Source organism: Pyrgilauda ruficollis, unplaced genomic scaffold, assembly GCF_017590135.1.
Source record: "Pyrgilauda ruficollis isolate IOZ18807 unplaced genomic scaffold, ASM1759013v1 scaffold25, whole genome shotgun sequence".
NCBI lineage: Eukaryota > Metazoa > Chordata > Aves > Passeriformes > Passeridae > Pyrgilauda > Pyrgilauda ruficollis.
In genome coordinates, this window is record NW_024523822.1 from 11,305,596 (window position 1) to 11,332,790 (window position 27,195).

The 27,195-nt window shown below is 39.4% G+C and overlaps 1 protein-coding gene across 5 annotated transcripts in view; it reads left to right on the forward strand.

Moving 5' to 3' along the window:
• Positions 1-27,195, forward strand: part of OXR1 (oxidation resistance 1) — a 257,574-nt gene that overhangs the window by 105,710 nt on the left and 124,669 nt on the right. For 3 of the 5 annotated variants that reach the window (XM_041470768.1, XM_041470773.1, XM_041470771.1), the window contains exons 2-3: positions 14,422-14,587; positions 21,831-22,027. In XM_041470768.1, coding sequence (XP_041326702.1) covers positions 14,529-14,587; positions 21,831-22,027 — 256 coding nt within the window. In that variant the 5' untranslated portion in view covers positions 14,422-14,528. The remainder of the gene's footprint in view (positions 1-14,421; positions 14,588-21,830; positions 22,028-27,195) is intronic. The other 2 variants (XM_041470770.1, XM_041470775.1) reach the window with 1 other exon arrangement.

The following is a 27,195-nucleotide window of genomic DNA, read 5'->3' on the forward strand; positions in this document are numbered from 1 at the left end:
GAATAGTGCAATTCTTGGCCTGAAATAGTAATTCCATTCTACTGCTCAGCATCTGATCTCATTGCCTTTCAGAGCAGAGAAAACTGCTGAAGAGAAAGATTTGTGCTGCAGAGAACAGAACAGGGAGACAACTTGTACATTTTTCAGTGGCCTGAATTTAAATGTTCCTCCTGAATGCACAGGAAACATGTCAATGTAAATATTGAGAAAGAAATACGATACTTCACTTTTTATCTACTGAATTTGGAAAATACCAACTGAGCCAATACACTTGATAAAGATTTGCCTTCCAAAGCAGTGTAGGTACATATGCACACTTATTTCCCCAAAAGATTGATGCTGAAACTGTTGATAAGACAAAATTAACTGTAGCATCCATGCCATGAATATCACAGTACATAGGTTTTTTGGTTTTTTTCTCTTATTGGCTTATTTGTGCTTCTTAACCTTTAAAATGCTATCTAGTTTCCTTACACACAAGGTCTTGAAGCTGGAAGCTTGCTCTGGAATTGAGCACAGTTGGAGCACAATTGGATTTGCTGCATCTTTCAAAGAAAGGTGTTCCACCCACTTGATGGAGATGTGGAGGATCAGGAGCAAGCATGGAGAAGTAAACCTTAAGCTTTCCAGCTGGGAGGATTCTGACCAGTGATGCACTAAGTTCCCAGGTGGGAAGCTGAGTTTAAGCACTGCCTAAATTACTGGAGAGGTGTCATTGCCATATCAGTTTTCTGGTGTATCTGCATCCATCAGTAGATTTTACAGAGAATGAACATTCTTCTGCTAGACATTAATTTCTGCCTAGCTGTATTCTGTCATTTATGGGCATTGCCTTACTGCTCATATGTCTCTGTACCTTTTACATTATGAAGGAACAAGAGAAATTGCAGTGGAACCTTCTTGCTGGAGAGGATACCATGCAGTGTAGGGTTGGGTGTGCAAAGTGTGCAAGCAATACTGTACATAGAGCTTCTTAGAAAATACCAAACTGAAAATATTGCAGCTTGAGCAGTCTAATATTTTTTTTTGCTTTTTTTTTTAATAGCTAGTTCTTATTTGGTACCTTTTCTTTTTAAGTCCTTTATGTCATACAGAGAAGGATGTTAGCTAACCATTTAATTTAGGAAATGAGCCTTTCTAATGTTATGCTTCTGTTTCATAAATTTCAAGATGAAGAAATTTGATCTGACAGTTTACAAGGTGGAAGTGAGGAAGAAAAATGGACATGGGCTGTGTCAGTTATAAGGCTGTCCATGTATTGTCCTTGCCAGGACAGGAAGAAAGATACCATTGCAGAAAAACAAAGCTGCGTCAGTAATGTTTTATAATAGCATAGATGTTAACACCATGGGCTACATAATGTGATTTGGTTTGTTTTGAAGGTGATCTTAATGATCAGTGCTGTTTTGGTAAAGGCAAATGGTGAAACATAAGGTCATTGCTGATATCAGTTCCTAAATTTGCATTCAACCTTTTAAAAGTGTGGAAATACAATATATGTCCCTTAAATGCCACTTCTAGAACAAAAATTTAGACTAGGAATCAACATGTTCCCAACTGAAACCTTTGTTTGAAGATGCAGCTAAGAGGCCAAAATGATTAAAATAATTGCCATTATGATTTACTGTTATTATTTTACTGTTATGGCCTTTGGAACATTAATTTTATTACAGGAGCCAGGAATCAAATAGAAACCTAAATGCCTTCTTTATTTTTTTATGAAGCTTTGTTTTAAAAGACACTTGTCAAAAGGATGGCTCACTCTTACATGATGTTAAATGTAACAGGTTTAGGTGTTGTCAATGATACATTATCTTATGGGGAAAATAACTAAGTTAGTTCTTACTTTTATATCCACTCTTCCTGTAAATGACAGCTAAATGGGAATAAATTGCCTATCTGTTTCCAATTGTTACTTTTAGCCACCTGCTTTCTGAACTTCAAAGATGCTTGCGAACAGCCCTGGTGTTGCTTTGCTTCCCTGCCATATTTGTAGTTAATGTCAATGCAAGAAGTTGTTCATATCTCAAACTGATTTTCTTCTGGGGAATTAGGCATGTATTCTTCCTTTCAGAGATGACCTTCAGTGTTTCTATCCTTCCTATAATAAAAAAAAAAAAAAAAAAAAGACATAGTGCAGTTCCCCAATTTCCAACAGGATTAAAACCCTTTTGTTCTCTAAAACTGCACAGTGTGATTCATGGGGTTTATTAGGCAGAAACCTTTTGCAAAGTTTCTTTAAAACTGCAGTTTCATAAGCCTGTTATCCCTGATAAAATTTTGTGGTTTGCTATATTCTCACATCTCATGTGTCAGGATGGCTCTAAGAGCTAGCTGGTACATTCAACAACTGCTGGTGAAAATGAAGAACATGAAAAATAAAATGTGACTTGCAGAAAAGCTGGAGAATTCCTATTTATGTGATTGCCCTGGATGAGTCACTGAAGTGGAAGTGAGATGGCTTGTGATGAGGGAAGGTAACTGCCTCCAAGGGTTTTCTTTTCAGTCTGTCCCTGGTATATTTGGTAGGAGGGACAGGAGATGGGATGAGAGGTAGGGAAAAGCAGATGCTTTCCTTCTCCACAGAGTATCTAGGGGTAAAAAACCCAAATACTTGATATGGTTCCTTGATGAACCTAACGGTTTTGGTGAAGGGAGTTAGGTTCATCAGTGATAATGTGGCGTCTTTGGGAGTCTCGAGTCAAAGGATAAAGGGAATAGAGACTTGCACCTGGAGAAGAAAATGTTCAGCCTTCTCTTTTATTAATTTCAGAGCTGAATTGCTCTGAAATTTTAAATCATGGCACTGATTAAGCAGTCTCCTGAATGAAGCACATGTGAAGGCACCAACAACTCTGGAGAGACAAGAGATAAACTCTCATTATGACAGACAGGCCCTGACCTGAGAAAGGCTGACATCAGTGTCATGGCAAGTGGTTGCTGAGGAAGCCACTTAGGAAATGAATTGCTTTAGCCAAGCGTTCCTGGTATTAGAGGAACACCATGGAGAAATGATTTTTGAATGCTACTGTCAGTTCTTAATGCAGGTCTTGTTTTGCTGAGATTAGGAATGCTTTTCTTTTTGGTATATGGTGTATGAAAGGGCCCAGTTTCTGAAGCAGGCTTTTTGCTTTGAGACTGCTGGCAGCATCCTGACAAAGGTGCTTCCAACTTCATGCTTTGGTATTAAGGCTCTCTCATTGTCTCATAAGCAGGCTAATGGGTAAAACAATTCCACTTGGTCTATACAGACACATCCACATTATAACGTTAACAGAAGGGATACCTTTTGTTTTAAAGCCATTTGTGAGGAAAAAAGCAACAGGAACAAAAAAGCCCAGAAGCAGGCCATGGTCATTCAAGATGCTACTTGCAGGTTGGTGTCTGTGTTTACCTCCTTGGGGCTGAGGGGAGGGGAGGGGAGGAGGAGAGGCTGCAGAAAGCATGGAACGCTCAGAATGGGCCTTCAGGGTGGGAAAGCAGCTTGCTAGGGCAAGAGGGGGTGAACTTGAAAGGACAAGGCAGGGATGACCCACGTCTTTTGGCCACACCTTTTGTGATAGAGTTCTGCCTTCCTGAGTGAAGGCCTCTGTCAGGGGATGATCATTTCAAACTGCTGCTCAAACAAAGGCCTAAGAAACAAAATGGAAGTGATTTCTTATCAGTGTTGTGTACAGCTAGTTTGAATAGATTTTGTGCTATTTGTATTCCTGATTGAAATGCACAGGTTACTGCATCTGCAGTAGTTTCCTGACATTTTTGCTCTTGGAAGCTTTCCAATATCTGATTGCTTATATTATTCCTCCACCCATGTTTTCTACTTAAAAAAAAAAAAAAGAAAGAACTAAAAAAACCTCCTACAGAGAGGAGTCCACATGAAAATTACTTAAAAAAAAAAAAAAAAAAGGAAAGAACTGAAAAAACCTCCTGCAGAGAGGAGTCCACATGAAAATAGTTATTGAAGTGGCTTATCTCAGTTCTATGAATTTTCTTATCTGCATTTTTCTTATGTGTGTGTTCCCTTAGTCCTAAAATCATGGAGGTAGTGGAGCAATATGAATGAAGAGTATTAGAGAAAAACAAGGAGGTTAAGATGGGAGGGATCTTCAGAGTAGTGCTGTTTGCTTGGTGGGAGCATGAGGAGGAATCAGAAGACAGCTAAGCATGGGAAACAGGAGACTTGCTGTGGTTTTACTGGGTCATCCAGATGAAAAACAGCACTTACTGTCTGCTGAGCCTACGCATCCTGAATCATGGGTCATTTGTATGGATGTGAAAGTATGGAGATGTGAAAATCTGTTGTGAGTTAATATTGTCTTTGTGTGGAAACCTTTTAAGCATTTAGTATCAGAATAAAATGAAAAAGGCAGTAAAAGGCAGGGCTATTGTTCTTGCAATTTTGGAGTTTCTGACAAAATCTGGAAGCAGCTATTTGAATTTTTAGCTTTGTCACCCTCAGTGAAACACAATTTTATCAATGACTCTTTCTGAGTAGTGATGAGCAACTAAATAATCTGTATGAGTGGTGAACTGAAGCACTGATGAATAAACAAAAATGTCAACTGCAAGAGGGTAGCAATAAAGTGCTTCCTGTCAGTCTCTTTTCAGAAGCCTTAAGATGCAAATGGGGGAAGGAGTCTCAAAGAACATTCAACCTAACTCCACTAATGACTAGTGAGCAAAATGAGAGAAGAAAAGCAAATTTTCTTTGGACCAACACGGCTGTCTACAAATCTAGCCTCAAATACCTACCACCAATAAAAGTTTAAAATCTTAATATGACTGACGAGCTCATTCACAGTAGAGAATTTTATTTTTAAACTTTGAAAATGCCTTCAGTGAAAAACTTGGAATTATTCTTTGTGGGCGAAGCATCCTCTCAGGTTTATGAGGGGTTGTGTGATGCATATTGAATGCATGCAGGCAAAAACCTGTCTTGGCATAAAATTGATTTGTGTCATCTCATTCCCTGCAATCGTTCCAAAAGACACTGAATTTGCTTTGTAAGGACTCGAAGATCTCAATTATACATTTAATTGTTTCATGGAAGGCAGTTTGGCAGAAAGGTACAGTGAATGTATGGATACTTTAAAATGCAAAGGCATTCGGGGTAAAAAAGAAGTAAAGAAAGAAATCATATCAGATGGCACTGGAAACTATTTGGGAATTCTGCCTTTGAGCTTTTGGTTAGGCTTTTTCCTAGGTATTGTAACTATAGAACTTGATTAAGAAGTTCTCAAGCCCTTACTTTTTTTTTTTTTTTTTTTTTCCTAAATATAATCTCTGCTAGGAGCTGCATTTTACAGAAGTATGTACCGGTGCTGTAGCAGATTTAGGAGATCAGAGTTACAGTGAAGGAAACCTACAGAAGCAATGATTTGCTGCAGTACAATATTCTCTTATAGCCCTGCTGCATTTTTCCAGTCATTAAAATTCTGCTGCTGCAGTTTGAGTAGGGGGAAAACCTGAAATGGTTGAACAAAATGCAGTGAACATTTCTTTATGTTTCTAAAAGATACTAAATATAATTCTGGGAGGAAAAAGTGTTCTTGTGAAATCAAGTTTAGCAGATGCCAGGTTCAGCTAGCAGCTGTCCTTATCACGCAAATTTTATTGGTAAAATAGACTGTTTGTTTCCTGTAGGAAGAACTGTGCAGGTAGGGCAGGTTTGTGTTTTTGCCAGCTTGCTGTGCTCAAGAGTCAGCGTTGATTTTATAACAGACCAGCTCATCAAAATGCTTGTAGTTCACTGATGTTGATGATCAAGCAAGAATTTTAACTCTTGGCATTCTCCTCAGTGCAAGGATTTCCTGTGCTGAGAATGGGCAGTGGTGCCTTTCGTCTCCATGTGCTTGTGCAGCTCTCACCTTTGCTCCCAGGACTAGATCCAGATGTAGTTTCTGTGCCTAAAAATGTGCAGACCTTGATCTGGTGGACATCTTCGGTAGCTGCTTGCTGGATGAACAGGAACATGATTCTAATTTGGCACTCATTCAGTGAATTCTCTTTAATGTACTGTGGGTGTATTTTGAATGGGCTCCTTTTCATCCATTACATCCCTTTTACAGAAAATGTCTTCTTTTGCTTTCCTTTTCTGAAAGTTCACTTCACTTGTATATGAATCAAATGAGAACTACCAGGTCTTTTCTTTTCGTGGTGACCCATGTTTGAATGGATAAAAAGTCAGAGTGATCATTGTGAATATTAAGAAATCAATTTTTGTGGACTGTAGAGATTCTTTTATGATTCCTGAGTCAGTATCATTTTCTCTTTTGTTTTTTCTTCCTGAGACAACTGGAAAATAAATTCAGTCTGTTGATTTTTCCTAATCTGCTTCCAATCACAGATAGCTTTAAATCCTTTAGATGGGGCCATTTTCCCTTAGAAAAGTAAAGACTGATCCAAGTAGGACGCTTGTGTTGCTAGGTTAAAAAATCATATGCTTTTTTATGTATACAAGGATTGTTTGGCTTTCTTGTTCCAATAAACTTCCATGTTGTAAATTGCTACTATGTTACCTATTTTATTTATCAAAAGGGTGCCATCAAAATAAATTGCCTTTTTGCTTCCTCATAACAGTATCTTGAAATGATCTGTGATTATTCTGTTCCTTCTCTGCTCTGCCTGTTCTTCCAGTTCTCTCCCACACTCCCTTTTTCTTCAAAGTTTTATTGCTCTTTTTTATTTCTAAAGTGTACATATATACGGATATATTATGGGATGGAGATTTTGGTTCCTGAAGAGGTTTTTTCTTTTCACATGTTGCAATTGATTTTCATAGAGTAGGAATTAAAATGTCACTGGCCCTATCAGCTTTTCACTAAGTTATATAACTTCTTGGTTTCTCAGCACTCTGTAACGATGAAATGTAGTAGCTGCAGAACAGATGATGTGAGTTCTCATGCATAACATACCGTATCTACCCTTTCTCCCCTGTTTGTTACCTGTCATTTTATAGAAGGTAGCAAACAGGGGAGAAAGGGTAGATACATATTAACATGATTACCATAAAAACATAATACTACCATATTAACATTTAAAACATTATATTCTCAGAATGTATGTATTTTAATGATTAACTGAATTCCAAGCTTTTTTTGCCCTGCAGTATATACTGCAGAATAAATGTAATGGAAGGTCAAGAGACTCTGTATTTTGTTCACATAAATTATGACTACAACAATGTTCTAAATATATATCTTCTGGGCACCTAGTTATCTTGGAAAAGCTGTGGGACTGGATCAGCAGGAGGTCACTGTAATGATCACTACTAAAAAAGACACTGCACTGGATTTCTGTCTGATTTTAGGTATGTCCAGATGAATCTTTGTGGTTGTTTTAAAATATTTCTATAAAAATACAAACCTGGCATTAATCTTACAGCCAGACCAAGTCTGTTAATTCTGGAGTTAGTTTACCAAAACCAGGCAATTTTTCTAGAATAAGAATTTCCCAATCCAAAGCTTGACTACTTCTGGGTTTTGACTTTGTTGGAAAGTTGGGGGTTTTGTGCCTAAACTATTCTGAAAGTGGAAGTCTTGACTTTATGAAACACTGGAGGTCTGTGCTGAAGCAGCAAGGTTTGAGTATTTATGCTCCCAGGGTTTCAAGGAGAGGACCCTGCCTGGTACATGCAGCTGGAGCAGAGTGATCCATCCAGTACAGCAGGATGTGCTCAGTGAGGGTAGGTACAAACAGTGCCTCCATCCAGTCTGGATGGGCAGGAGAGTGAGCAATTCTACTGCCTTTTTCCTTGTCTGTTTCTTTGTGTTTTGTGTAAAGATTTTAATAGATGTGTTCTACCACTAATGTGGTCAGAAGTTACCCCCAAATTTACTGGGATCTGAACTAAGTGTATATATATACAGGGGGCTATTGAACAGCATGAAGGGAATGGATTCCAATCTCTTATTTTTATCTTCTGTTGTGTTATACTCCTAAGTTCTTCCTATTTCTCACATTTTTCACATGTGAGGCAAAAGAGGTTTTACCTTTCTATGCCTAAGAGCAATTAGCAAGGCTTAGCCATAATATTTTGATTTTCTAATAGCTCCTTTTCATAGAAGATTAACCAAGGAAAAAACCACGCATTGTGAGATTAGTTAAACACATCTTGAAATACTGCCAATACTTCCTGAAAAGGAAATGTGATTTACTGATTCACATTTAGACAAAAAGCATCTGATTTATCTAACAGGACTTCTAAAATCTTGACAGTTTTATTGCATGCATCTAAATGCAGTTTCCATGTTTTAGCTTGTACGCTGTTTCCTTACAAATTCTGATCAGGTGGTTGTTTAACACTTCTGCCTTGGAGCTGAGCTCTAGTTAGGAAGCTAAATACACAAATGTTTCCAAACTCACTTGCCTCATTTAACATGCTGTAGCCTCATTTGTCTTCTGGGCTCTGGTTTTGATCCTTTGAAACGGTTTAAATCTCTCCTTGGCTTCTTTTTCCCACACTGTTAGGCACTAACTCCTCATCTCCTGTATTTCTCTGTTCATCTGTCCATTGATGGCTTATGTTTGATCATGGGGATCTTAACCTGGCAATGTCAGCCACACACCAGCCTTGAGGTGTTCTTTGTTCTGGACTAGAGAAAAAAAAAAAAAAAAAAAAATAAAACCAAAACTTCACTGTGCTTTGATAAACCTCAATTAAGTGCTTTTTGATTGGATTCTTCTTTCAGTAATGTCATTTACTGTACCTATAGCTTGCCAGTGTCTGGCAGTGGGTGTAGCTGCAGTGCTTATTCTGCTCTCTGGACTTATTGATTTAAAAATTAAAATAAAAAACACTGCAGGGCAGCTGTGTTATACAGGCTCTTGTTTCTATGCTTCTCCAACTCTATTTCATATCACTGTGAGCAGAAAAAAATTAGGAAAAGATTGTTGCTTGTCACAGGCATATATCTAAATGGTGGTTCAAGGGAAAGGTCATCCATGTCTGCTGGAGAGGACATGTCTTTACTTCGGTCTGAAACTGAATTATAGCTTTAGACTGTCCTCTTGAATGTCAGTATGTGCTGCCTGTGAGTCCCACCTGCAGGGAAAGGGCATGAGTGGTGGTGAGGCCCTTCCCAGGGTACACGAGCTGCAGCCTGGGCAGCAGCTGTTGCTGCCTTTACAGAGGCAGAGGTGGCTGCCCGGAGTGCTGCTTGTCTTCCCCTTCCTTCCTCTTCTTCCCTTCTTTGTCCCAGTGTCTCTCCCATCTGCAGCTGAAAGGTTAAGAAGATCCCCAATCTGTGGATAAAGCTTGGTCACCTCGTTTAAACTGCTTGCACTGTCACTGCAGGGTGACACTGCCCTTCTGGGTGTCTCCTCTCCACTTCTTGCCAGGAGCACATTCCTTCCTGCTCGATCGACCAAGACTGTAGTGGTAACTGCTCCTAAGTGTCAAGCAGCTCCTCTGTAAATCTCTGGGAAGGAATGAATAAAACACTTGTGTTTACTGCAGTGTGCATGCCCAGGCACTGTAGTCCCAAAAATCCTCCCCATGCTCCTGACAGAGAGCGCTCTTACTGAAAACACAACAGCTCAAACACTGCTGACCAGGGGAGTTCATTGAAGTGCAGGAACACAGAGGCAAGATGTGTCCTGAAGAAAAGTAAGGGAAAAGCTGTGAGGGATCATTTTTGTTTGGTGTTGCAAGAAATGTTTTGCTTTCCAAGATCGGTGCCTTAAGGCAAGGAGCTGAACATGCTTGTATCATCCTGGGCACATTCTTGCCTCTCAGGCATCAACTATTTCATGTTTATTCAAGCAATTTCTTACAAGGCTTCTAAATGCTCTGCAGCATAATCAGTACTTTAATATTTAAGTGTTTTTATGGTGTAGTGGGGTGGTAGATAACTCCACAGAAGGATGCAAGAGGCTGTCTGCTCTTGAACTTCAGCATGTGCATGTTTCTACTGAGGCGAGTGGTCTTTGGCAAGCTGTGACCTGCCTCCACAGCTGGTTCAAGAAATACAGTTCTGCCAGAGTAGGATGCTGAGAAGAGCCCAGGTACCTTCACCTCCTGCAAGTCAGATCTTTCTTTTTATTGTTGACATTAAAATTGACAGCTGGAGATTTAGGTCGCACGTGTAAAAAAAGGCTGGATGGTATCTCTCGATAAGCCATGGGGTGCATTGATGGTCACCTCCTTCCCATGGTGGAGACAGCTGAACCACCTTGCTGGTGGCCTTAGCATCAGGCAGGGACCTAAGGATGCCATGGAATCAGTAGCCCTGTCAGGAAGCTGGGAGAGACTCAGGAATACACAAGTAGTTTATTAAAGACTGAGCAGTAACACACTTCATCGTGCTGCTCTCTATTTTAATTTGACTGGCAACAGAACAGAAGAAAGTTCAGCTTCTGCAAAAATGCTGACAAACTTGATAACTGCAGTACATTATTTCAAGCTGGGTTTATTAAACACAAAAATTAAAAATGAAGCCTTTGGTCTGTAGTTAACAAAATGAACCTCATAACTTGTAAAATACAAGAGTACCTTCCTTTCTTAGGTGATATCCTTTCCTAATGCTAAACTATTACTATGTGGTATAGAAACAAGGTACAGATTTTTTCAGGAAAAGTCTGAAAAATATCTTTTGGTGTGCTTAAATATTTTTAAAATGTAGATTTTTAAAAATATACACCTTTTAAAGAATCTTACATGTTTATATAAATCTGAATTATGTAAGTACTGAAGGACATACTTGTTTTTTCTGTGACAGCTGTAAGTGGAAAGTCTACCCCGCCTGCTTGAAGTTCAGGCAAGAGGGACACCTGTGTCACCTCCAGCAGCCCACAGCCCTGGCACTGTGCACAGACATGGCCTCCCAGCAGGAGATCTGGTGGTGACAACATTTTCTTTAGTCTAAAAGTGCCTTATTTCCATTAAATGGCAAAAATCCAAATGAATCATGGCATTTTTATTGAAGATGTGTATTTTAAATTAGTGGAAATCTGCTAGCTGTATCTTCAGTGGCTTCTGGCAGCCAGTGATGTACTTTGATCATTGCACCTGCAATGCAAGCACATGTCTGTGCCTGCTTGAGCCAATTCCTTCTCTCTTGGGGATGCTCATGCCCCGGCTCCCACTCCTGCAGCTTCTGTGTCTCCTGTGGCTTCTGCTGCTTGGTGCAGCAGAGCTTCCCCTGGAGCTCAGTCCCTTCTGCAGCCAAGGGGGTGTATCATCATCATTGTGGGCTGTGCCTGAAGGGTAAAAACAAAGAAATACCTTTACAACCTTTATACTCTTGTGAACACAAAGTAAAAAGTTGTTGAAAAAGTTCCTCCTACTTCCACAAAACCAAGAAACAAGATAGTTGTGTGGGTTTTCCATTTGTTTTTAAATAAGTAAGCAGTATTTCACAACCTATCTGTTCTCAAGTATGTTTCTCCTTTATATATAGATTCTCAGTACAACCTGTTATTAGTCAGCTTGTGAAGGGGCATTGCTTACTTCTTAGGATGACAAGAAATGAAAACATATATGCCCAAGATAGCATTTTCTCAGAAGGTGCCATTAACAGACTTCCCGTTTTCTGTTGGTGTCGGGTGGGCGCTTACCAGGGCTCTGGATCTCAGCTCCTGTGCAGCTGCAGTGTCTGAAAGAGCAGAGAATGGGCTGGCATCCCCACCCAGCACTCTGGGCCATTCTGGGAGCTCTGCTGGGAATGCCAGTACCTGCTTGGCCATGTTAAAGACCCTGGGTGAAAAGAGAAGGCTGGCTGTACCAAATCAGAGCTCAATATTTACAGCAGGGGGGTCTCCTGACAGAAGGGTAGGAGGATAATTTTGTCTTAAGAATAAAATATTCCTGTATCTGTGAAGATTTTTATTTCCTAACTAGTATAGTCTAACCTGATTTATTAATAAGAAGTACAAAAAGAGCAAGACAAAAATTTTTAAACCTGTGTGCCCAGTACCTGGTGAAACTCTCTCAAGTAAACAGAGCTTAAATTAACATGTTTTCAATGAAGGATGTGGTGTATAGATCAAATATTCAAAAAAGCCAAGCAATATAAAGCTCATTTTATACTGTCTATATGTTTTCTGCATGTTTCACTAAAATGCTAAAATGCTACTTATTATTCAAAATACTTGACTTATTATAAGTTGAAAGACAAAAAAATCAATTCTGCTTTGGCAGTGATGAGGAAAAATTTCTCATTTTGCCTAGTCTGTGACTTGCCTTTGACAAGTTAGGTGTCTCCACAGAGATCTACCCGATATAATTATATCCTGCAGAACACTCTGAGAACCAGTTTATGTTCCTAGCAAGGAGAAATTCTAGATGTTTTTGCCTCCTCATAGAGACTTTGCTCAAAGGGCACCTCAGCCTCAGTACAAGGGTAAATCTTGTGGCTCGAGGAAGAGCATGTTCCGTTTGGAAAGGAGCATGAGGAGAGTTTGGATAATTTATTGTGAGATTTGTGCTTCTGCTGCCCTGGACTGACTCCCCTCCTCAGCCCTGTGATCTGCTGGCAGCTCACAGAGCATGTTCTTTGCACTCTGCAGCATGTCTTAAGCCCTCACCAAGGGCTTTGTGTCTCGCTGCGCCTCTGGCCCCAGGGCTGGTGTTCAGCTGCCAAGCAGCCCCTGTGACAAGGCAGAGGCTGTCAGGAGACAGAGCAGGATGCCCACTGCAGGAGGAAGGCCAGACCAAAAGGTCCCACTGGAGGCACTGCAGCCTCAGGGCTGCTGTATCTGCCTGGGCTCAGATGTTGCTGGCTGGATCTCAATCACTGATGATTTATTATCAATTCCCCTTTCACAAAATTCCTTTGTACCTCACTGAGTTTTCAGTGGTGAGATCAGAATGTCTTATCCCATTTATATCTCATCGAATAGAGATAATAATGACGTATAAATTAGTTTTATATTTCAAATGAGGTCTTAAAGTTGTTTCAAGCTGTATCATTTACTGGGAAAGGCAGAAGATTGTGCAGATTTGCATTTCCATATCTTGTGACAAGCATATCCACAGCATGTTATTTGAACCTGAGCTGTGGTTGCCTGCTGTGCTGATGATTATTTGTTGAGATGGTAGAACTATAACACACAAACCTGTGGTACTGTAAGAGCATTGTAACTTTCAACCTGCTCTGCCATCTCTTTGAGAAGTTAAAAGGCCCTTTTGCTTCCAAATTTGACTACATAAATGCATGCATAGCACAGCAATCTCAGGAACATTAAGTGCCCAGGGATATTGCAGCTGACTTGTAAACAACTCAGAAAACAGTCAAGCATAGGGCTGGAATCAGAAATGTAAATGCAATTGCCTGAATTAAAGTCCATGGATAAAACAGCTTTTTTGATGTAGAAATTACTTGCAGCTAGCATAGAAAATAACTGATACTATGACAAAGTTAATTACATGGAAAAATATTACAAGTCTGTACAGCTTCACTTTAAGCAGGGTATTCTGTATGTCTAAGAGAATAGCATGAAGCTCCCAGACCATTGGATACACTGGCCCTTGAAAACTCTCAATTCAGTGTATGGGAGGGAAGATGGTAGTGTGGAATGTGATCCTCCACAGTACAGGATGTGTGACAATCTCACAGTAATTTTCAGGGAAATAGGATCTGGCTGCTGGTTGCATAGCCTATAAAAAAGCAATTTCAGAAACTTCTAACCAGGTGAAGTAAAGACTTTCCTTAGAGATACAACCTTAAAATAGTCTGGACAGTTTGAATCCATCCTTATAAATAAAGCTGCAATAGATACAATTCTGCAGCATTAATGAGACAAACAAGAATGAAATAGAAATCATTATCCCTTTTAAACCATTATGCAAAATTTTTCTGTGCTGAATATCACAGAGCTGGAAATTTCAAGACCCATGAAAATTGTACTGAAGTAGATTTGCATAATGCACTGGAAGAGCTTTTGTGAAAATGGAACTAGTGGGAGTTATTTAAATAACAGTATAGCAGCTATTAACAAAATAGTGAAATTCAAAATAGTAATTTACTTTACACGTCTCTTCTAAAACATGTCCAGAATCAAGATATCTGTCAGCAAATAGTACAGCCTTGCAACCCACCTTCTCAAAATTCTGAAAGAAAGATCAAGAAATTCTCATCCCTGACAAAACACAGACCTTAGTAGCAGAGCATATTATTTCCACCATGTAAAGCAGCTGTAAAATATTATACAGCCATGGAGAAGCCATATGTTCTTGAGCTGTTAATCCTTGCACAGTCTCAGGTAGGAAAAGAAGAATGAATTGTATATGCTGTGACTATTTGAGTTGAATTATGTATTTAGTGTGATTGCTGCCATTTTCCTCTCCATCATCATCATCATCACCTCCCTCCCTGGTCCTGCCATGCCTCATCCTCCTGGATGTACATCTCCAGGCCCATGTGTGGTGTGGAGAGCGCTCTGACTCCTTTGCCCGTGGACTCACTAACGCTTCTCTCCCAGGCAGTGAAAATGCCTTGTCACACTTGAACCACAAGTGGATTCTGGATTCTCCTGCTTGGAATTCATGGATCTAACCTGGCAGCCACCAATCTATATGTCTTCTGTAAATGATCCTCCAAGGGTTTACCTGTAGCAGTGCTGTCATGCTCCCAGGAATAATCACAAGGTTTGTGTTCATTTTTGTAACTCTTTATTCTGTGATGTGCCCTTGAAACCCATGAGGCTCCAACTTTGTCTATAAATCTTGTTAAAAGGGTGTGATTTGCCTGTTACACACAGCAAAAAAAAAGCTATTTTTCAATTACTTAGATACTATTCATCTCCCTGAAGCCTGGTCAAAACTTCTGGTTCGACATTGTCTTTTGTTATAGAGTGAGGGATGGTGGCAGTTTTCCTGCATGTGCTGTGGCCACCAAAAAAAAGGTGGTTTTGGTTTGCTTTCTGGTACTCTGACGATTAACAATTGCTGTGTCTTTGCATGGTAATTTTTAGTAATGTGTATAAAGGAAAAAAAGGGTGTTTTGTATGCTTCCCCTACTTGTTCAAATACATAATGCTGAGAGTATAAAGCAAAATACAATATTGAAATGCCTCTTTTTTCACACCGCTCTCAGGCCTGCAATGCTTTCTTTGCTGAAGCTGGGCTCAGTGTTACATTGTTAATACATACCTGCCACTTTGAATTTCTTTGTGGGCTGAGTAGGTGTGAATTCATTCCTAATCCTTTCCCATCGCCACCCATGTAAAGATCACGTTGTGTTTGCTCTGCGCCGTCAAATGATCTCATATGCTGCTTGCATTTTCTGAAAACTCTGCTGCATGATCAACACGTCGAGGAACAAACTGAAGGGCTTTTCTGCAAGTTTTTGTTTGTTTACTGTGAGACATTGATTTAGCGCCGTCCTATATTCTAGTTTGCTTTGTGGTGTTTGGTTTCTTCTCTGCAATTCATAATGGCCAATTCAGATTTGAATTGCAAGTTTGTTGCACTCGGTTGCCTGCAGTACTTGGTAGTGGATAATTAGTGATAATACAAAAGATGGAGCATGCACTGAGTGGCTCTTTCCCTGTGAAAAATCTCCACCTTCCAGCAATCCCTGGCTCAGGGAAATTGTTTCCTGAAGTACCTGCATGCTTCATAGCCTCTAATGGATGCTTTCTGCCTGACTCGTGTCTTTCTTTTCTGTACCCAGTGATATTCCTGGTCTGTACAATTATTTCTGTCATGCAATTATACGTACCATTCAAAGAAGTACTTAGCTGTATTTTCCCCAAACATGTTGCTTGCCTTCCTTTGGTTCTTCTGCAATTTCCATTGGTGTAAAACCATTTGCCTCCCTCTTTCTGATTGCTGATGGCTGTAGAGACATCTGGGCTGATTCCCAGTAATTCCTGGCTGGTAATTCCTTCCCACATTCTGTTTCACCTTTTACCATGAGGAACCAACTCATCATCATCATAGATGTTTTCTTCTGTGCCAGTCTAATTCTGCTCTATTCCTTTTGGGAGGGGATGGCCAGAGCCATAACCAGCTGATATTCAAGAGCATCAAACAAAAGATTTTCTAGCAGCCCTCCATGGCACTGCCTCATGCTGCAGGCTGGCAGAAGTGTCAGGTGGTAAGTGGAGCTTGTCTGCAGACCACAAGCCTTTTGCTTGATCCCTCTGCATTGCCAAAGCAGCCAAAGAGTGCCCCAACCATGTGCGAATGCAGATTTCTGTCCTGCCTGTGGGGGATAACCAGTGTGTCCACAGCAGAATAAAATAACTGTCTTGGGGGCTCTCTGTGGAGACATCAGGGGGTTAGGACTTCTCCTGTGTTTAAGTTGTCAGGCCTTTGTAGTACTGGGTTTAAAAGAGAAGTTTGCCTGGTTTTGTTCTTTTTTTTTTTTTTCAAAATCAGATAAAACCTGGCTGTCGACATCAGTTTGAATCACATTTCTTGCTACAAAGAAATCAAATTCATAACCAGCTCTTCTGAGCATTCAAAATTTGTAAATGCATCTCTGAAGAGCAAATGTCACTTTTCTAATGCAAGGTTTTGCTTCTCCTATTAACTGCATAGTAAAATCTCTGCAATAGTCACAAGGGGCAAAGAGAGGGGATTTTTGTACTCGGTAGATAAGAATGAGCTAGGCTTTCCTCCAAATCTTTGTTGCAGTAAGGGATTTTAACTTAGAAATTTGCAAAGACTTAATTGTGCAGATTCCCAGCTCCTTAGATGCTTCTTTTGGCTGTTTGTTTCTACCATAAATGGTTTCTTTTTTTTTTATTTTTCCCTTTTATTTCAGTCTGGACTGCTAGCCATGAAGGTTTTAGGTGCTTTCAAGGTCTCTTTAGAAAATAATGACTTATTTTTTTTTTGTCATCCTCTTTAAAAAAAAAATGCAGTTTGACATTGTAATATTAAAAAAAAAAAAGAAAAAAAAAAGCAAAAAAAAGCATGGATTTTGTTAGGAATGGAATAGGTTTGTGATAGTGAATGCCCCAGGAATGAAATCCTAATGCTCATAAATTCTACAGTAGAGTTTCTGGGTGATTCACTAGCCCCAGGACTTGCTATATGTATGGCCTACCATACATACCAAGTGCCTGATGACTTTTTTTTTTTTTTTTTTTTTTTTTTGCGGGAACTGGTAAGAAACCATTCAAAGTGACCCATTCCTGGGAAGTGCTGCTGGGGAGCTCTAAGACACACTAGAAAACCTTGCAGTTGTATGCAGAGGAAGGGCAGAGAAATAAAGTGCAAGTTCAACAGCTAGTCAGTGTGTCTACCTACAGGGATGTCATATCACACAGCCTGGAGATGCACATTCCTCCTGGATTAGCTGATGAGCACCGTCAGTGATTAGTAACCAGAGGGTGCTGGGAGGCAGATTTGGGTTTTGTGCCTCTGTTCAGTAGAGTAGAGGTACCAAAGCTGCATAGAAGGTTTTCAACAGCTGGAGTTACTGGGATGAGCAGCATTAAGTCCTAGGAAAATACAGTGAGATAGAAATGAAGAAATTGGGAGTTTAATGGCTTATTAGCAATAGTGCAACTGAACTACACAAACAGGTGCATCAAAGGTGTGTTTGAACAGGGTTGTGTCAAACCAAGGTGCTGCTCATCTGTGTTCCAAGCAAACACAGACCTGGTCACCAGCACTGGGTAACCCCAGCTTTGGCCCTAGGATGTGTTGTCTTGATTACTTGTCAGCAGCTGGTCCTTCAGAGTTATTCCATGTTAGCTTCTCCTCTGAACAAGCCACTTTTGGTAGGAACACCGTGTCTTCTAAGATCCCAAGGTGAGCACAACCAAAATTCACAAAAGCTGCCGGTAGCCAGAAGACAGCAGCAGTAACCAGGTCAGGGTTCCACATTTCCCAAAGGATGCAGATTTTCTTAGTTTTATTGCATGGTTTTCTCTTCCCTAGAGTTACTATGATTTAAGCATAGTTGCAGAAAAGGAAATTTTTGCCCCTTCTACTTCAGATCTCAGTCAAGTTAGGACTTTGTCCTTGCTGTCAGACAAGCATTTCCCAGCCCCAGCTGTGCAGTGTTGTCTTTGCAGCCATCATTATCTGGCTGTCAGCTGGGAGGCTGAAGCAGCAGCATTTTGTGTCACACCAGGCAATATTGAAAGACTGTGTTGCCCATTGTTGAAAAGTTAGGTGAAGGCTGCTACAAAATACATAGAATAAAAGATAAAAAGTTTTGCCACAGTACTTCTTATAACTTTCATTTATTTTTCTACAAGCAAGCAGCCTGAAACAAAGGAAGAATGAGGAATGCGATCCCAAGGCATTTCATGTTCAGATTCCTTTCTGACGAGGAATAAATCATTCCAACCCAAATGTACAGCTGTAATATATATGAAAAACCCAGCAGAAAACCCAAAACCAAGTGTAACACAGAGCTAGTAATAGAGCAGGGTGTTGAAGAAGGGTCAGGCTTATGGAGAATTCATTCTCTTGGCTTCAAAATGCATGCAGAACTCAGACTTACTTTCAAGACATGTGGTCTACGGAAGATACAGTTTAAAGACTGCAGTGTTTTTCCAAACTATTTGCTAGCCATAGTTGTATCAATTTACAATTAAGGTGGGCTGAAGAAAGATGAATTAGAGTAAACTGCTTGTTTTTTGTCAAGTCATTACCATAAAATTGTGTCCTTGCTTGAACCTGTGTCCTACTCAGCTGATCCTGTTATTGCAGTCTGGATTAATTCAGACTCTGTGTCTTTCCTGCCAGCAAAAGCACTGTCACCATGGTCTCTCAAGAGCAGTTTGACAATATTACATGCACTTGCTTGGCTGTCATGGTCCTGCTTTGATAATTTTGGTTCCTATTTCTTTGGAAGTCATACTTTTAAATTATTCTCAATTGCAAGAGATAATTTTTCAACATTAATTTGCTACAAGCATTTCAACCAAGTCATTTATTAATCATAAGTCACTTCAAAAAGGCCATGTGAAAATTTTACTGTGCAAATGGCAGGTACTATCCCTTTATTCCTATGTGATGCTAGAAGAATAGACAGTGTATTTGTAATAACAATCTGGTTTCCCACAGTGCAGAAAGCTGTTTTATTAGCTACCTCCAGACAGCTTTATTAATTAGACTGTCCTTCAGACAGCCTTGTTGGTGAAGAATGTGTTCATAACACAGCTGAAAGTATAAATCATAACAGTATTTTTCAATTTGTAAAATTTATTTCCACTCACCTGCTGTCTTCCTTTGGGGCAGAACATAGACTTGCATAATGCAGGACATATGTACCCTTATTGATCGGGGGCCTCAGGATTATGGAGAGGTGCTGAACACTTTGCAGCCTCTTTGCCCACAGCTATTCTGCACAACACAGAAGCAATACCCTGCAATCACAGTGAAAGCTGTGGTCTGAGGTAGAGCATTACTTCTTGAAAACTAGTGCTTTTCTTCTCAAAAGTCATCCTTTAAATCTTCAAAGGTTCCTAGTGGTAAGGAATTATAAAGACTTTTTATATCACCTGAGAGATGGAATATTCAACAATATAGCAGAATAACATTATGATAGAACAGAATTTTACTGTTAATAATTCATTGAAATATTCCAGCCTTCATTTTAGGTAAATATATTTGACCAGCTGTAGGCTTTAAGCTAGCAGTGTTCAAAACAAGGTCTCAGTTTCAGGAACATAATTTCAAGCAAAAGAGCTTTCTTTTCTTCTCACACAATGCTCACTCAGAGGATGCCCTGCCCATTCTTGATTTTATATGTATGCGCTCATAGTGCTGTTAGTTTATCCCAAGCTGTGTCTCCACTGACTCCATGTGAGGGTCCACTGACCAAGACCCTTCAAGTAAGGATAGTTTTATCACAGTGACAGTTTTATCCTATATTTCTAGGGCTCTTTGAGCCGCAAGAGCAAATATAAGCAGCTGGTTTATGTGGAGCAATAGTTGTTCATTGTTTCTCATAATGTCACTCTTATAAGTGATTAAAATAAGCTACTGGTGTTGCTGTCTGAACGCAGTGCAGACTTAAACTAGAAACCATCAAGGCTGGATGCTGCCTACCTCAGAACTTTAAAAGATTTCTGGAGTAATTAAAGACAAACCAAGAAATGTAACTCCAAAGGTGCAGTGTCTAACTCAGAAAACCCATAAACTAGAATCTTCTGGAGGCTGGAAAGATGTCCATTGATGGAATTGGTGGAGATATTTGTCTAGATGATGCAGTACAGTCTTTCTTATATGTAGGAGTGAAAAATGTCCCTGTCAACCCAAACTGTTTGTGTGGAGTCACTGGAGCTGAGAACCACTCATTCAAATGCAAGACACCCTGAACTAGTTCAGAAATAGGTTCTAGTGAAAGTAGTCTTATTGAATCACATAGAGAAGTTAATTTCTAACTGCCCATTTTCTAACTTCTAGTCCTTTCCCTGGACTAAGCAATACTCTGTATGAGTATAGGTATTTTGCCCTCATAGTGTAATTCATAATATTCTATATACACATTGATACATTAACGTAACTTCTGCAGGCTGATCATGACCTGTGTATTTTACAATCTATTTAGAGAAGTTTTTATTATTATGACAATATTTGATCAGCTAATATCTTAAACTAGCAGATTCCATGCTCAGTGGAGTAGTCTATGCTGTTTAATTGCAGCCAATACCCGGAGAAAATGTTTGAAAAATAAGGAAATGCAAAGTTAAGGGGGAGATGCTTAGCATTAAATTGTTAGCCTAATAAAATTATCCTCTAGCATCTCAGAACTTTATCATTTTACTTCACTTGCTTCAAAATTTCAGAGTTGTGTTGATCCCTTCCTCTCAAATCAATATCTCACTGCAATGTCGTAAACCTCTTTTATTTCCAGGATCAAATCATGTAGTCAGCTATATACATTTATAGAGACCTAATTTAAGAAAAGTAGTGACAAAATCGAATGTGTATGCTGTGAACTTCATTGCAGCAGGTAATTTGTCTCTATTCAATAACCTTAGCAGCATACTAAGCTCTATTTTACATTGCTAGAGATAGTGGAGACTTCAGAACTATGGTGAATCAGTGACAGGGGTGTACTCACCCCACTCCAAAGGTTTGAAAGTTAGTTAAGTCTTTCCCTCAGAACTTTGATAAAATGTCTAGATCTGAGGAGGAGTTGAGAGTGATAATGTCATTGCCTCCGCTTTAAAATGGATTTTGACAATGTATCAGAATATACTTGTGCACAAGTTGTGATGTTATGTCTGGATGTGTGTGCAACTAGAGGGGTAAGAAACTAGTTCGATGATCGGGTCCAGAGAATAGTGGTTAATAATTCATACAGTACCTATCTGTCAGTAATGAGCTGAACACTCATTTCTTCTGCAGAACAGAGTATTTCTTTTCCCTTGTCCACTGCTATTGCAGTGCAAAAATGATACCTGAGGTTAGTGGGATTCTTGAGAAACAATGTGTTGAAAATATTGCAGAATGTGAAATGCAGTTGAAGAGCTACATCTGAATTCAGAAGATCATGCATCAGTTCTTTTCTCTCAAGGTTTTCAGCAACTTTGTGCAAATTATTTAATTTCTTTGTACTCCCCTCATCTGTGGAAACTTAAACCAAACAACTTAATGATAGGGTAATGGTGGGCAGTTTGGCTTGGAAATAGATTAGGGACTGATCCTTCCAGCAGCTCTGCAGGCTGATCTGAGGGCACTTTACTATTTGCAGCCACATGGGGGATGGACATGCTGTAACTGATTTAGCAGATTTAGCAGAACCTGAAAGGGGTAATTGATGCAAGGCCTAATTTATCACTGCTGTTTCCTGTTCAGCTGTGACATGCATGAATTATTGTGCAATGAGCCGTAGAATATAACTGTTATTCTACACATAATCTAGGTACAGAATGGTGATCAGTGACACTTTACTGTCTTAAATTGCCTTTAGATTAAAGAAGAAGTCCCAGTCGGTGGATATTAGTGGGCCAGGATGCAACCCAGTGGCAGCAGAAGCTCAGACGCCTCAGCCCAGCAAACCTTTGCCTGCTGCTCAGACAGCGGCTTCCGAGGAGGAGCAGGACAACACCACAAACACCCAAAGGCGCAACCCGCGGAGGAGCGACCTGAAGAGATATTACACCATCGGTGAGTTTTCTTTCACAGAAAAAAATCAAGTATGCTTTTTTACCAAAGCAGGGTCTGTTTGTTTATTTGTGGTTTATGTCTTTTGCTTACGTGGCTGGCTACCAAGTTTACAAATGCTCACAGTGACCAATAAGCTTAAGCTGATGCATTACCTTAATGCTGATGTCAAATTGCTCTAAAGAATTAACCTGCTTTACCTGCCTAAACTCTTTCTTACTTTTTTTTTTTTTTTTTCCCATAAGAGGAAGTATTGAAGAAGGCATGCTTTAGTAAATGCTTTAGGAAAAATGTAATTCTTACAATGGATTACATTGGAATTTCAGCAGAGATTGTTTAGAAGGATCCTGACTTAGAAAGGATTTCCAGTTTGGAGAGGGAGGAGGCATGCCGAGTGTGAAGAATTTTTTATGGGGCTTATCAGTGTCTTCCCCTGAATATTTTGGTTTTTTGGATTTTCATCTGGAATGTCAGCATCTGCATGAGTCTTTAAAACCATCTCAGGCACTCTGGAATATGTTTTGCAGCCTGCTTCCCCACAAATAATTTTGAGATTGTGCTTGACTCCTTTTGGCAAGGTTGGAAGGGAGCACAGTGGTTATTTGGTCTGATCTCCCTGCTCAAGCAGGCTCATCCCAGAGCACATGGCATAAGACTGTGTCCAGACGGCTCTTGAATATCTCCAGTGAGAGAGACTCCACAGCCTCTCTGGGCACCCTGTTCTAGAGCACGGTCACCTGCACAGTAAAGTTCTTCCTCATATTCAGGTGGAACTTCCCATGCATCACTTTCTGCCCATTGCCCCTTGTCCTGCTGCTTGGCAATAGTTTGTGAGCTGTTGAGTTATTGCAGTATACTGTGATTGTTTCTTCTGCTTCAAGGGAACCATTTACATGTCTTTCACTTGTCTAAAAGATCAAGAAAAATGTGTTTCTTAGACATCTTTCACTGTGTTATGTCTGATCCCTTGAAACTGGCTGTCATTGTAAGTTATGTTGTTTTTAAAAAAGGAAACTGTATTAGCAATCTACCCATTTTAATAATGAAGTCTGTATTTTAAGTGGTGAGTGATTGTATGTGTTTGCATTTTGTGATGCCCAAAAATTTTGCTCTGTGGTGTTTTATTCTCCTATTTTCTTCAAGTGATCTTGCAGGAATATCAAAGCTAAGCCAAGATTGCTTTATATGTGAAGCAGGATTTGGAATGTGGGCTGGGTTTCACAAGAGTAATAATAATGAGAGTAGAAATCCACCACATCATCAAAATGAGTTCTGAATCTAATTCAGTATTAAAATGTATTATTGCCAATTTGACCATAGTTGAATATTCTTCTGTGAGCACCCAAAACACAGTCTGCATATAGAACTACAGACTAAGATTTGTGTATATCTACTTGTTAAATTTGACTCACTGCAGTTTCTTTTGGGACTTCTTCCACAATCTTTATATTGTGAACTCTATATGTGCTTTGAGTGATCACAGGGTCTGAGCCCTAGCTGCTCAGGATGTAACCTCTGTGCTGAAGTAACAGAATGTTGTTCATACATCTGAATAGTTTGTTTGGATATTGTGCAGCACTTTTTCGACAGACTTGTTGACTGGAAAAGGCCTCTGAAGGTTGCATAGTCTGGTGTCCTGTTTAAAGCAGGACCTCAGCCAGCACCAGATAGAACAGCCAAGGCTTTGTCTTGCTGAATTTTGACAGTCTTCAGGGGTGGATACTCCACTGCCTCTCTGCCTGTCGTGCTGGAACATGGACAGTGTGTCTATAGACAAGAGCAGTCATGGGCAACTTGCCCATAAACAGATGCTGACATTACTGAGCAACAGTTGCAGACCCTAGGGAAGTATGAGGGAAATAGACCACAGAAAGTGGCCAAACTTGCATGATTTTTCCAAATATCATCTTCTGTTATCCTTGTACAGAGTATTGGGAGAGTCCAGAGCCATCTGGACTGACCCAGGATGGGAGAGGTGTTGGTTTTTTGTTCTTATACATACCACCTTGTCTATGGGACTTGTCTAAATCACAAAGATTAAGTTGCTAAGCCAGTATTACTGCATAGTGCATTATGTCTGACTTATGCTGACAGGCAAATTAAAGAGACTAGTTTCTCTGTATCTTCTTAAATGTTTGATGGCACACATTCCTGATGACTGTGAAAATGGATGGTTTAATCTTGGACAGCACAGTACTGATACCAGATGAACATGTTTACTATACTGACTGAGTTGCTCCAATATTGAGTGTATGGCTTTGGTGCCTGAAAGAATAATTATCTTCTTAGAGCATATGTTAATGTATGACCTATATCACCCTCTTGCCTTAAAAGAAATTTTCTGTCACTTGTCTCAAAAACAATTTCTGATAGTTAAAATATAATCACATCATTTATTACTTTCTGAGGATGAATGTACTGACACACCTGTAACAGATACTTACTCTAAAACAGAAAAAAATCCTCAGATTCCTGTGATGCTTTGTGTATGACTGGCTGTTTTATAGCATAAACAAGCACACTAGATCTGTGGCTGACCTAATACAATTATGCAGTGGTTTACCTTGTTTTGCCCTTGTTTTCATGTTCTCCTAAAAGCAGCCTGTGCTCAAGATCAAGTAAATGGATTGACAAAGTATGTTAGAAAAGTAATGCTCTCAGCTGACTTTTTTCTTTTTTAAATAAGTATTCTGCTACATTAACCTCAGAACAAATTGGCAAATGACAGTGTTTATGGCAATAACTGAGTTTGAGCTAACAAGTGCCAAATGTGTTTTGTGTTATTCTCTTGCTCTTTAAGAATTTATTTTAAGTAATTATCATGATGTGTAAAGCGCTTTATAGATAAGACAACTGAGTTCAAATACATTTTAAAAAGTATCACATCTATGTTTAGACTTGTGCATATAGACAGTTTGTGCTTTAAAATGGAACTGTCAGCATCACATTGTCTATTAAATGAAAACTTACTTCAGGGCCTAGCTGGATTTGTTAATATCTGTCCATTTTATTAAATAGCCATGCAAGTTATGATTATGTGTAAGAAATGTGTAACCAGTTTTACTTTATCAATTCATGGGAACTATTACAAAAATCAAAGGTATTTTAAAAATATGTGGGTTTTTTTGATTTGGCTATGCAGGAAGCACTTCAGAGACCTTCCTATAAATCAGACTCTGCTTTGCAGATCCAGAGATGTGAGCATTTACCTTGCACACATATGCTTTGCAGAAGAAATTGTAGCAGCTTGTGTATGCTTGCAGCTACTGTGAGTAGGCACAGGCAATTGTCTAAGAGGTTGTGTTTCTAAAGCCTCTCTAACATCAGAATATTTTAAATTTTTTTTTTTTTGGTGCCAGCTTATGTGCAAGCAGATTTACCCAGACCTTCTAAAACTGATTGAGTAATGAGGAAGGAATGTCTGGTAATTCCAAGATATTTTAAAATTTCATCAGCACTGCTCCTACTTTAGACAGCTATAAACAAGTTACTTATTTTGCATTTCATCGTTCCCACAGACTACACTTCAGGTGCTTTCCAAACTTAGTCAGTCTCGTTGCACTTTTTAAAAGTGGGGGGGAAAAGTTGGTAAGAAAGAGAAGACCTGATAGGAATAGGCAATGGGGAACAAGTTGTATGCCTGGCTTAAATGAAATAAAAAATGGAGAGTCAGTGAGGGGGATAAATAGCTCTTCCATATGGCAGGCTCAGCAGGCAGGAAGGCTCCAGCACCTCCAAGGCTGAACTGGTGTGAAGAAATTGAGTGGGAACCTCTAGATTAATAAGATGAGTGTAGGAAAAACAGTCTGTATGGTGGGTTGGATGAAGTTTTTTGGAGAACTCTAGAAACAGCACCCAAGACACTTAAAAATAAAAACCTAAAATTAGACTTTTTAGATGCTTCAGGCACTTAAAAATTCAGGCCACTTATTTCTGAAGTGCTTTTTGTTGAGCAACTCCCTCAAAAGAGAAAAAGAAGGTGCCTGAGTCTTCAGCACTCTGAAGAAGAGGCTGGAATATCAAACAATGGAGAATGATATGGGTAACCAGAATTCAAAGCAGTAAGGCTGTATCAGCTTAATGCCCTGTCTAACTACAAGAGCTACAGCCATTTGTAGGTAGCTGCATCTCAGCTGTGTTGCTGGTGGGACCCAGCTGGAGGGTTGTAGGACTGTACTTCACAGTTGGATGCCTCAGGATATACTTTTAGCAATTTATTAAGGTGAATGAAGTAGTTGGTGTTAGCCTATAGAGACATGCATTTGAGGGGTATACTTAGCTGGCAAGCCTGGTGTATTGTGCTTGGACACCTCTAAGAGGACATAGCCAGTGGACTGCCTACCTAATGACCCTGCTTTTGTAGATGTAAAAGCTTTTTGTTCTATTTGACATTAACGCAAAACTGCAGCACTGCTATAGAGTAAATACATGATTTAAAAATAAAAAGCTTGGATAAAAATATTTTTCTGATCAGGCAAAAAAAAATTATGAAAACAGAAGTTCATAGTAGAAAAGGTTATAGTACAGTATTGGTGGGAGATGAGGAATGAATGCAGCTGGTTTTTTTTTTTCATTGTACCTTCTAATAAAAGTCTTAATGCAAGTGTTGTTGTTCAGGCTCTTGCTAGCACAAGAAGACAACAATTTCATTTAGAAGACCACTATCAACTGCCTCAGGAGACATCTTTTGTTGGTACAATCTCTGTCATCAGTAGAAGGTGTTGCTGCTACAACTACTCACAGTAGTTTAGACAGAATGCCTAAGTATGTATATGTGCACATAATATGCAGCATGAGGACACTTGGGAAATACTAATTGCCAAAGTTCCCTTCCCTACAGTGGTCCATTTTTTAAGAAAGTTAATTTCATGTTCCACTTGTTATTAAAAAAAAAAAACCTCTTTCCTCCTTCAAATTCTCATACAAATGATATCAGTAGAATTCTTAACAGAGAAAATATTTTCTGCTAGCTTAACCTTGCCATATTAGTACTCTGAATTAACTAACATAAAATCAGTGTGGAAGAGAAATTAAGCTTTTGGAATAAGCAAATCTGAATAAATACATATTAATTGACTAAGTTTCCAAAACAACTGTCTAGTAGCTAATGCCAAAGTGATAACTGGGAAAAGACTGATTTGGGCTCCTAATCTTGTTTTGAAGAGACAAAG